This window comes from Amorphotheca resinae, assembly GCF_003019875.1.
Source record: "Amorphotheca resinae ATCC 22711 unplaced genomic scaffold M430scaffold_10, whole genome shotgun sequence".
Classification (NCBI taxonomy): Eukaryota; Fungi; Ascomycota; class Leotiomycetes; order Helotiales; family Amorphothecaceae; genus Amorphotheca; species Amorphotheca resinae.
In genome coordinates, this window is record NW_020194480.1 from 303,759 (window position 1) to 315,571 (window position 11,813).

At 51.5% G+C, this 11,813-nt stretch overlaps 2 protein-coding genes across 2 annotated transcripts; one reads left to right on the forward strand and one right to left on the reverse strand.

Annotated features, from left to right (window-relative positions):
- Positions 1-733: 733 nt before the first annotated feature.
- M430DRAFT_60554 (hypothetical protein) lies at positions 734-9,505 on the reverse strand. The gene is made up of 3 exons (XM_024868862.1): positions 9,011-9,505; positions 5,131-8,962; positions 734-4,886 (listed from the first exon to the last, which is right to left on the reverse strand). The coding sequence occupies exons 1-3, from the start codon at positions 9,061-9,063 to the stop codon at positions 1,008-1,010; spliced, it is 7,764 nt and encodes a 2,587-aa protein (XP_024718282.1). The 5' UTR covers positions 9,064-9,505; the 3' UTR covers positions 734-1,007.
- Positions 9,506-9,770: 265 nt separating this feature from the next.
- On the forward strand, positions 9,771-11,176 carry M430DRAFT_68547 (hypothetical protein). The gene is made up of 3 exons (XM_024869359.1): positions 9,771-10,277; positions 10,338-11,034; positions 11,105-11,176. Exons 1-3 carry the CDS (start codon positions 10,031-10,033, stop codon positions 11,127-11,129), a joined length of 969 nt encoding a protein of 322 aa, XP_024718283.1. The 5' UTR covers positions 9,771-10,030; the 3' UTR covers positions 11,130-11,176.
- Positions 11,177-11,813: the final 637 nt, after the last annotated feature.

An 11,813-nucleotide genomic window follows, 5' to 3' on the forward strand; every position in this document is an offset into this window, starting at 1 on the left:
TACCCTATCTCTCCAATACTAGATAGCGAGAGGAGTCCGGAGGAGCACGAAGAGTGATGGATGGTTGGGTGGGTAGGTTGACTCTTACTCTTTCAAGATTACAAGAAGAACACACACTTCTCTCTCTCTATAGCACCTCACCTCACCTCAGGTATAGAGACAAAGACAGACAAGACAAACAAACAAATACATAGACAAGATAAAGAATCCGCAGAAAACAAGTGTAACTGCATGCAAATTCATCATCTTTGGTCCAAGGCGTTATTGTTGTTGTTCTGCTGCAAGGCTTGGAATCATGGATGGTTGGATATATACGTATATAGATAGATAGATAGGGTTGCGTTTTCTTGGTGGGGGGGGGTTGGGTTCTTTTTAATGATTATTTTTTTGAGTTAAGTTGAGTGAGCGATGTGATGTGATGTATACAACATAACCTACCTACCTACCTACCTAGGTATATACCCCTCTATCCATTCCCCGCCCCTTCTCCTCCTCCCCCTAAATCACGCCTCATCCCCCATTCAAGCCCTGAATCCACATCTTATCTTATCTATCTATCTATCTATCTATCTATCTATCTATCATACATATGCTATCTATTCTAGTAATATGAGGGGAGTAGAATCGCCTTTTTTTTATTGATTTTATTGAGGGATTTATAGGCTGGGATAGTGCGGTTAGATGATGGGTTGGAAAAGGGGGGGATAGGGGAGAGGAGCAGGGAGAGAGGGAGGGAAGCAAAATAGGGGTATTGTATTGGGGTATTGGGGTATTAGAAAAACGCTGCTAGAATACATGTATATATGTAGATAGATAGATAGATAGAATGGATGATGAAGAAGGTATCTTAGGTAGGTAGAACAAAACAAACAAAACATACGAACCAAACAGACAAACAAACAAACTAATTATCACAATACAACACAATACAACACACAACAATCAACAAACTCAACTCTCCCTCCCTCCCTTCATTCTTCATTTCAAAGCCCACACCCCTGACTTAATCAATCAATATAATCCTCCACATAAACGCCCTCAGCATAAGGATTCCATTCCTGTCCAGGATAGCTAGTAGCGCTCATCCTAACCTCTTCCTGTTCCTCCTCCTCGCCATCCTCGTCCCCATCCGCATGCGCAGGGATTTTCTCTTCCTGCCACGTGCGAGCGCGCAGTGCTGCGCTTTCTGGATCTTCGAGTTCGGCTGCGCCGTTCTCGGTATTTGGGATCTCTGGTGGTGGGGAGAGAGGTTTGGATCTGGGGAGACGGGGCGAGGCCGTGTAGAGATCGGGGCTTGGGTGAGGGGGCGCGATGGTCGGGCTTGTGGTGGTTGTTGTGGGAAGAACGGGGTTGGAGGAGGAGGATGAGGAAGCTTGGATGGATGATGGACGTGCGGGAGGGGGCGTGATGCCCGGACTAGGAGGGGTGGGACTCGCGGATGGACGTTGGCTGGCTCGATCGAGGGCGTCTTGGACGGCGAGCAGACTGCGCTGACCGCTGGCGCCGGATCCCTGGCTGACGCCGCTCACCGACGTTTGGTGGGTGTCAGAGCGAGCTAGGTCGGAAGGCGTAGTGGTACCGTCGCGGAGCGGGGGCCATTTTGGGGCCGGTGGCGGCGGGAGATCCTTAGCGGAGGGGTCAACGGGGGAGTAGACCGAGTCGTCGGGGAGCGGGTAGCCGGCGGGAGACTGCGGGTGACGGATGACGGGCTGGGCTAGGCGTCGAATGGTCCGGTTGGGGGGCTTCTCGGGGTCGGAGATGGGAACGCTGGGGCGAGTATCGCTAGGGGGTGAGATGATGGGCATCTCTTTGTTCTTGCGTGTGGAGCGGATATCTCGATCTTCTTCCTCGCCTGGGAGACGGAGTTCGTAGGGTCGTTGCTGGCCTTCGGGCGAGCGGGCAGGAGAGCGAGCGAGGATATCGTCACGGCTCAAACGACGTGGTAAGTGACTCAGCTGGCTTTCAATCAATTCGGTTGTCCCAAAATTAGGCGTCAGATTGCCTTGTCCACTGATTTGAGAGGGGATGAAGGTTGAAGGATGAGGTCCTGGCGGCTGCCCCTTGCCATAAGGTTGAGCGCCGCCAAGTAATGAAACTGGGTTCTGATAGACCCCTTGATCCTGATGAGCGTACATCGGATCAACTTGTTGGGGGTGATTTAGACCTCTGGGATCATACTCTGTAGGTACCGGAATAGCGCCCTCTCCACGAACAAGTTTATAACCGCCTGGAATAGGAACGCTGGGATATTGACGTTCTCTGCTAGTCCGACGTCCGCGCTCACGGTCTTGCTCCAAGGACTGGTTCTTATGCGGTAGCCAAGGGGATGGCGGAGCTTGTTTAAAGACTGGTGTTGGGTGTTCCTCGATATCAGTGTATGTTCTTGGAGGTGGCAGCAGCTTAGGAAGAGACTGCGGCTGGCTTCGCAACGAACGTGTTCCTTGTGAAGACGACTCATCATGCTGTTCTGGTTGAGTTGTTCGCCGTCCAATGATTCCAGTCAACAAACCCGCTCCGGAGGGTTTCCGTGTTTTGTTTCCCCGAACGGGCTGCGGAGGATCACTGCTATTATTAAGTTTTTTCTTCCAGTTTTTGCTGTCTTGGCGCGAATGCGAAGAATCTCCACCCGTTGTCAGTCTCGAAAGGAATTTCCGCGGCTGATCTATGGCCGCTGCGCTCTGAATAGGCGGTTCACTTAGCTGTCTCGCATGATGGAACACCTCCCCCTTTGCCTGTGGACGCCCAGAAGCGGAACCTTTCGAGGTCTGGTTGCCAGACCTCCCGAACATGCTCCCCAACCCGGAGAATCGCTTTTTCTTGCTAGGCTCTTCGGGGATTACAGGTGTCGAGACTGTGGGGATCTGGAATGCTTTCGACCTCTGCTCAATCGGAGATGGATGTCCGAAGAGCGATCGTCTTCGTTCAAGAGGGGTCCCTGGTGGCGAGTGTGGTGAAAGCGCGAGATCCATCTGTGATCCAGCGGGGTGAGCTACCATGCTGTCCCGGTTTCGTGAATAGCCATATACACCAGTCGAAGCACGATTGAATCCACCGAAGAAGCTGTTTCGTTGTTTCCTCTGGCCCTTTGTTTCCTCAGATGTAGCCAAGGAGTCTGCATCATCATAACCGTGGGGAGAGTCGGTTGCTCTCTCGAAAGAGGCCCCCTCGTGAGATATCGAATTGCCCATCTCCATTGAGGGATTAAGGCTTGGCAGTTGATATTCATCAGTTTGCTGGCTTGGCGGGAGATTGGGTTCACGAGGAGTATTAGTTTGGTAATAAGGGGAAGGAATATCACCGCCTCCCCGAGGCACCTCGAATGCAGGTTGCTCAGGTCGAAAGAGTCCAGGATACTTTTGAGCAGATGATGGAGGTTGTGACTGACCCCAAACAGGTCTGGACATGGGTTTGTTATACAGAGGTGTACGAGCACCGGGCTCTTCATAGGAGAAACGTTGAGGCGAGATCGTTATATCGCTCAATTTACCCGGAGATGCGTGTGAAGGCGGTGTAATTAAGCTCGCCCGCCAGGGATCTGGTGATCTCGAAAAGGCATCCTCATTAGGAAGTCGTTGCTGAATAGTCTCCTGGCTGTGTCGAGAGGAACCCGTGAAAGCTATATTTGGCCCAGTTGAATCCTGTATGCTGGCTTGTGAAGTCTGAGACTGCTGTCGGGAGTGTGCGGGATTGGACTGTGGTGTATCCCTATCGGCCTCAGGATGTGCTAGACCAGCAGTTGCGGAAGCGGCAGAGACTGCATCTATTTCATCCTCTCGTTCTCCATAATCGTGTTCTTGTGTTGGAGTATGGAATTCATCATCATCCTCCTCCTCCACCTCCTCATCGTTATTAACCGGGAATCGTGTTTTCGAACGACCTGGGCTGTAGTCGAACCCAAGTTTCGAGACGCGGCGAATGGGTGGTAGGCCTTTGAAAGAAGAAGTGCTGTTGTCGTCTTCCGACTCGGTCTGCTGCACGCTATCTTCCTGATCTGAGGAATCTATAAGAGAAGGAAAATATACAGCCGGAGGGGATTTCGGTCGAGTAATGGGAGGCGGTGCTGGTGCTGGTCTGGGAAAGTCGTAGCTACCACGTGGCCGATCCAGTACGCTCGTGTAGGAATCAGCACGATCTCGATTTTGGGTGTTCGATTCAGAGCTTATTGGACGCGCCTCCCCAGGACTTATAGCTTCTGGTTTTGGCTTGGATGGGGGATTTTTCGTCGGCGGATGTGGTGGTGGCTGCGAATCATTTTGTGACTCTGGCCCAGTTGAAACCATAATCCAATCATTGTCTGAAGGATTCTCGTATTCACCAGGAGCCAAACCATCTCCAAACTTGGAGTCCTCACTCCTTGAGGCTGCTTCACTAGGTGGGAGTGAGTCTGGCGGAAGGGGAGGTTGCATGTCACGTGATTGTAAGCCTAGGCTTGGATATTCCTCATACTGAAACCCCTGTTCGGTAATAGGAGTAGCACTGTTTGGATCCAAAGATGGCTGATTCTTGCTAATCGGGGGCAAGACGCCCAGGTTATCTCGGATGTCGGATCCGTTGACGGCTGGGACTCCATTTGGTTCCCGTCGTAGTGCAGGCGGTTGGCTGCGCGGGTAAATGGGTGATTCATCTACGGGAAGCGCCCCGCTCATAGTCTCCGAAGCGATCATAAAATCGCCGCGTTGCATGTAAATCAGTGGTGGTTGATCTGTGTCCAGAATCAATGAAGTTGTCCGGGGACGCTGTGGACGCGGTGGCGGTCGATTTGGCGTGAATTCTCTCGAGAGTTGAGAAGACGGATCAGGTTGGCCAGTAGAACGCGAAATGGTCATGGGAGAACCAAAAGAGGAACGGCCATCAACCGTGGCCGTTGTGTTTGTGGTAGTCTGGGTCTGCGATGGGGATCAAAGCTTAGTATTGGTACAATCATGGCGTATTATAAAGAGATAACAATTGAGAAGGCTGAATTCTCCCTAGTCGTACACAACCTGCTATGCAGGATGAAGATGCCGAGCAGGCAGAGGAAGGAAAAACATTAAGGGCCGTATTGATTGGCCTTGGAGAAACTCAAAGATCACGAGGAAGTCGCCACGTCGCCCAAATGCGTTCCGGCTCTTAAGGAGATGGTCAATCTACCTTGTCTCCGCCACCGGCTCCACGAAGCTTATTCTTGCCTTTCGCCAGCAATCCCTTCCCTGCTTTGCCCGCCTTGCCACCAAAAATGCCGGCTGTGTGAAGGAATTCCTTCCCCTTCGCCTGTACTTGCTGAGTGGATAATTTGCTACCACCGACGGAGGAGAGGCCATGTTGGGTGCCAGATGGTATACTTGGACCGGATCTCGACGGTGGAGGCCCTGATACTGTCGGATTACTCGCATTAAGGTATTGCTGATAGTATGGTTGTTGTAATGATGGGGCGCTAGCCCCGGTTGCCTTCGAAAACTTAGATCTTGAACCGCTGGGAACGCCCAACCCCGACCCTGCGAGAGATGCAGTGACATTTGCATGCTCTGGGAACTGCGCCCTTAGTGCCTCCATCCAATTATTCAGGCCAGAATCCATTGCCGCGAATCGGTGTCTTGTTTCCTCAAATGCCTGAATTCGCTGATGAGGCGACTTCATTGCTACGATTTCTTCGAATGACAGAATTCTAGATGTTGGTGCGACTTGTGACGAAGTCATCGCAGAAAGGGAATTGCGATGTGCTGAAGGCGCTGAAGGATTCGAATGTTGCTCTGTCGTAGGAGACGAGTACGACTGTGGGAATTTAGCAGGGTGCTCATACGGCGGCGGAGTTTGCGTGACAGCATAAGAGGAAACCTGAGGGTCCTTTTCTTCTGCCAATGGGACCTGTTTCCCAGGCTGTCCTTCTGAACCAGCGTGATGTGCATATTCAGCCGCGACGACACCGCCTACTTCTAACGCTGCATCTTTTCCAATATTGCCATCAATTGGCTGACTCTTCAAAGGTTCAGCATGGGGTTGATCTTTCTTTTCTGCGGATTCGATCTGTTCAACCACCGGTTTAGAATCCTCTAGTTCTCCAATGTCTCGATCCTCATGCGACACACCCAACGATGAACGCGACTCATGTTTCGTATCAGGCTCATTGTTCGTATCAGGTAAGGCAGATACACCTTCAGCACTTGCTTCCCATGAGAAGCGTTGAGTCAAAGAGGGCCTTATGTCATGAGATGTCGGTTCAGATCTGCGAGTACTGAGAGGTTGTATGGGTTCAGGTTCAGGTCCAGGTTCGCTGTAGGCTGAAGAATCCTTTGCAATAGACAGTGGAGCCTGAGAAGGAATAGGTTCCTCATCAGCTTCCTGTGGAGGAGCTGTCACAAGTGGCGCCGGCGTCTCCTCTTCGCCCGAATCAGCCCAATAATTATCATATTCGCTTGGTAGATATGAGGAGCTTTCCCTTTGATTGGAGGCTACCTGGTCATATGAATGATCGAACAACATGGAATCATCACGCGTCGAAGCATTTGAACGCTTAGGAGTGAGCCTTTCTACAATTTCGTTGCGAAGTTTATCACTTTCCTCATCATCCGGTTCGGTATCTGTGCCAGGAGAGGGTATCACTTGAGGTATGACGGAAGGCACTGGACGCTCATCCACCGCTCCTTGATGCAGGCTCTCCTGTTCTGAGAGATCGGGAGACTCAACATGCCCAGAGCTACCATCGGTTTCTTGTATTATAGGTGTATTCTTAGTTGCGAGATGTGGCGCTTCACTTGAATCTGCGAAAACACCTCTGTCGCTAGTGTCAGGCTCCAACTGGGCCTCCGTTGATACCTCTTCGAGCTTGGGTAGAGATTGAGGGTCAAAGGTTCCACTGGGTTCCATGGCATGATCAGGTGTAGGAAGGGAATTACTGGCAGGAGCGGGCCTGGATTCTTGGAGATCTCGAGATCCAAGGTGAGTGTCCTTTTCACGTTCTTCGACAGTAGCTCCAGTCAGATCGTTATGAGAAGCACCAACTACAGCTGCCTCAGACGAAGACTGTGGCGAAGGATGAGTGGTAGTAGTTGGAGTGACGTCGTAATCATCTTCACTTTGTTGCCCTTGAATAGGAGGCTGTAGAGGTTCCTCATTGTCCGCTTGACTTTCTGATGTAGAAGACTCTGACAAGACAGCCTGCTGACCCTGAGGAACGATCTCGGACTTGGCAAGGTCTGGTGACCGAGCTGGGCTGTTTCCTGGACTAGGGGCAGTGATGTCGCGGCGATGGCCGGGCTTAAAGTCAGGAATAGGTTCAACATGTTGAGAAGATCCAGGGGCCTCGGAGCTTTCATTGACAGCCTCCATAATTGGAGTGTTTTGCGTGTCTCTAACTCGGGACTCAGGTATAGCAGTACTTGAGACTCTGCTCATGATTGGGCTTATGCCCGTAGTACCAGTACTTTCACTGTCTGTCCTTCTGACACCGCTACTAGTTCGAGAAGCTGATGCAGCAGGACCTGACGACTCACTCGTCCTATCAAAGGCCTGGTTGACAACAGATCTAAACCCGAGTGAAGGCTGACTTCGCAGAGTGGGTTCTTCCGCAGGAACGGGATCTTCTTTTGGAGGATCTTTCAGAGGCGTTTCTGACGAATGTGATATGGGCTCTTGTGAGTCTTCGAGTATTGCTCGAGAGAAAAAATCCATTCCAAAACCAGATATACGATTCAGATCCGGTAATTTTGGACTTGTTGACTGTCGTCGCTGTGCTTCAACTTCGAGTCTATCGTGGTCATCAGTAACATCCGAGGTTTTAGAGGTCTGCGATGGGGCTTGGTCGCTCATATTGAATCCTTCAAACCCGTATTCGCTCTTCCGCTCCTTAACGGGCTCAAGTGTTGTTTTGAGTCGACCAGTGTCAGATGCATCATCTGCCTCGAGACCTGTCCTCCATCTGCTAGTTCCACCAAAACTATCGGAGTTTTGATTCTCTTCCAGGGGAGGAGATGCGTCTCTAGGCTTCGCACCAAGAATTGAATCCATACTTGGTCTACTAGAGTCAATCGATTGCCGCTCTTTCTCGCGTTGTTCCTCCATTCGCCGATATATATCTGCAGGTCGAACGAATGGTAGAGGCTTGCCCTGTGTTGCCGGCGAGGGAGCTGCAGCACCCGGTGAAGACGATCGACTCCTAACCCATGGTTGAGGCGCCCCGGTGATCTCCGATAGTTTTGGAGCTGCCGATTGACTCAGGCTGCTTTTCCGCGTTGGGAATATCGGGGCTGGCGGCTCCGTAGGATTCTGTGGGGCAGGAGAGGATCGAGGTTGCAATGGAGGGGGTACTGCTGATGGTGAAAAGTCTCGTCGCGTTTGGAAATCACTAGAGGTAGATCTCGTATCGGAGGTGGGAGAAGCAATGGAGCTCTCATCGCCAGAGTTGGTCCGCCCAGGTAGCAACATTTCTGGATGTGGGGTTCCTGAAGGAGGCGGGACCGCCTTTCGAAGGCCAGTTGTAACAGTCGGCCGAGTTGGTAGCTGGGTCGAGATTGACAACACTGGAGGTTCGCTGCTTGGATCTCGGGTACTTGGCTCTGCGGTGCTTGGATCTCGGACGCTTGGTACACCCGTTATTTGTGAGAATCGTGTTGCGGGAGGGTTCGAAGTGGACGGCGCTGGCGATTGCTGGCGCAATGGTCCACTGGAGAAGTTGCGTTTCTCATCATCCGCTTCGAAGGAATTTGCGCGAGGTCGAGATGAGCCGGCTGGAATGGGTGGAAGTTCGCCATAACTCTTCTTATTGTCTATCGGAGACTCTGGTTTTGAGCCACCATAAATGGCTTGTCCTTGCTGTCGCAGCCCGGTTGGTTTCGATACTGGGAGCGGCGGTAGGTCGAAGTCATCGTCGTCACCCCAATCATCACCACCATAGTCAGCGGGCTTCGCCTCGGCCCATTTCTTGGTCTTCTGTCTATTTACATTCGCCCGATAGGATATAGGAGTGCTGGAAGATGATGCTGGAGACCTGAACAGTATCAGTAAGGCGCACACGGATCTACAGGCAACGGCTCACATTTGCGACGATGCGGTGTCGAAGGTATTGATAGTCGGGTAAGGCCGAGCCATGTTTTCCGGCAATGCTCAGCGTCTTCGCTCACCAGGCATCTATCGCGGTAATCATGGGTGGGCGCATCGATTGTCTGGGTTGCTGAGAGCGAGAATGGATATAAGGCAGAGAGAGTGGTTCGGGGGACGGTTGGCTAAGTTGACAATGGAAGCTAACGAGTGACAACAAGTAGTCGCAACACCAATGACTGCGCCGGATCCCGCTGTGGATCGTCACTGGATCTGAGAGATTGAAGGATGAAGAGGGGGGCTGGAGAGGAGGGAAGAGGTGAGAAGAGAGAAGAGAAGAGAAGTGAAGAGAGCGCACACAAAGAGAGAGAGGATCCTTCAGAAGTGAGAGACGGATGTCGCGATTCACGAAGAACGAAGGGAAGTGTAAAGGTTCCAGCTCTTTTCCCGTGGGCCGTGTCTTTGCTCGCCTTGCCTCCTGGATCTGGGATCGATCGCCGACGAGGGAATCATCATTCCGTAGCAGAATCCCTGTTGTGCTTCTCCCCCACTAGTAAGTCGCATCGCTGCTGAGCCACACTAAACAGGACCCTACGGACGTTTCTATCGTTTCAATTCATATATCCCGATCACGTGGATAGTACATTGGTGCCTGAGGTATCATGTTATTATTGCCTTACTGTCTTGCTGCCTTACTGCCTCGCTGCCTCATATCTGCCCTGCCCGCGCCCGCCATCCCCTTTGTTGAGTGGCCCAGAGACACCAACTGTCCTCCTTCAAGTCGTCGCAACTCTGCGTGCACAGCCCTTCGCTTTTACGACTTCATAGAACATGATACCCCTTTATTACAACAGTTAATAATTAGACCTACATCTCACTCCCTCCTTTGTAACCTGCGAATCCCGCCTCTACTGCCTTTGCGCCACGCGTGCCGAACACAAGACGCCCCCCGAGAGCACCTTACCTGACGCCCGACTGTGCGCATCATCGAACCTCGGCGCCCCTCCTTGTCGGCATCATGGCCGTATCTTCGATCCAGGACCGGACCAACGAGTTCAGGTCGGTCCTCAGCCAAGTCCAGAAACGCCAGGCCTCGTCGAAAGTCGGAGCACAGAGACAATCCCTCCTGACCGATGCACAGAAGGCGGCGAGCGGGAACACCAGTGGAGATGGGAAGCCTAGGAGGTCTGAATTTGCGAGGAAGGCGGCTGAGATTGGAAGAGGGATAGGAGCAACGATGGGCAAATTAGAAACGCTGGCACAGCGTACGATTCCCCTGCGACAGGAGACGTCTTTATGATTGACACCTTACTGACTAGCTGCAGTGGCCAAACGGAAAACGCTCTTCGACGACCGGCCGGTCGAGATCAACGAGTTGACCTTCGTAATCAAGCAAGATCTCTCATCTCTCAATCAGCAAATCTCCGCCCTACAAGCCCTTACCCGGGCCCAACATCCCAAAGCAGACCAAGAAGGCGAGCACAATAAGAATGTCGTCTTCATGCTACAAGGCAAGCTTACCGACGTCTCCGCAAACTTCAAGGATGTCCTCGAGGTGCGCACCAAGAACATCCAAGCCTCGCGGTCACGCACCGAGAACTTCGTCTCTTCAGTATCAGCCCACGCCGCCCCGTCCATGGCCCAAAGCTCGAGTCCGTTATATAGCACGCCGACAAACGGGAGTCCGGGACCGGGTCAGGATCTCCTGAGCTTGAATCCGGTGGGCGATCAGCAGCTATTGATGATGGAGGAGGCACAACCACAAAACACATATATCCACCAGAGAGGAGAAGCCATCGAGGCCATCGAGAGGACCATTGCCGAACTCGGTGGCATCTTTGGACAGTTAGCAACGATGGTTTCAGAACAGAGCGAGATGATCCAACGGATCGACGCGAATACCGAGGACGTCGTGGACAACGTGCAGGGCGCCCAGCGCGAGTTATTAAAGTATTGGTCGAGGGTCTCTGGCAATCGCTGGCTGATTGCCAAGATGTTCGGCGTACTCATGATCTTTTTCTTGTGCGTATCCCCCCCATCCCCTCCCTCCTTCTCAATCAAGCCTTCCGCTAACCAAACAAAAAACATCCAGACTTTGGGTCCTAATAGCCAAATAGAACCGTTCATGGGTTGGCTTTTTCATGGGAGGTCTGGCTGTTGTATTAGTATTATTATTATTACATTATTGTAGAGAAGCGTTGTACGCTGAATGAAATGAAAAATATAAAACACACTTCTAATAACGATACTATACCCCGCCCCCCATCCTCCCATCCTCCCATCCCCCATTCCCCCCTACATATCCCATTCCATCCGTCCATCCACGAACCACCAACAACCTGGTGAGATACGTAAGTAACTGTTGAATTCACTACGCTACCTACATACATCGTTTTTGACAAGGAAGGGAGGGGGTTGAGGTGAGGGTGGGGGTGTGTTGAGAGAGTGTATTTTGTGGTCGTTGGGGTTGGGTATGTATGTATGTATGTATGGTATGGATGGATGATGGGCGGACAAGGGAGGGGGTTTGCATTGCATCGTGCATGGTGGTGCATGGATGGATGCATGTTGCATACCTTAGCTAGGATGGAGGTATGATTACGAGGGGTTAGATATACATATATGATATGAATATCTATCTATATTTCAGACACCAAGTTACCTCACATAGCACGAACGAGATTATAAGCTAAGTAAAAAAAGTCTAACGCTCTCTCCATTGTTCTCGGTAATTTTACATCATTCTCCATCTACCATATGTAAGGTAGTGGTTGGCTATTCTAAGCTAAGCCCTTTCACAT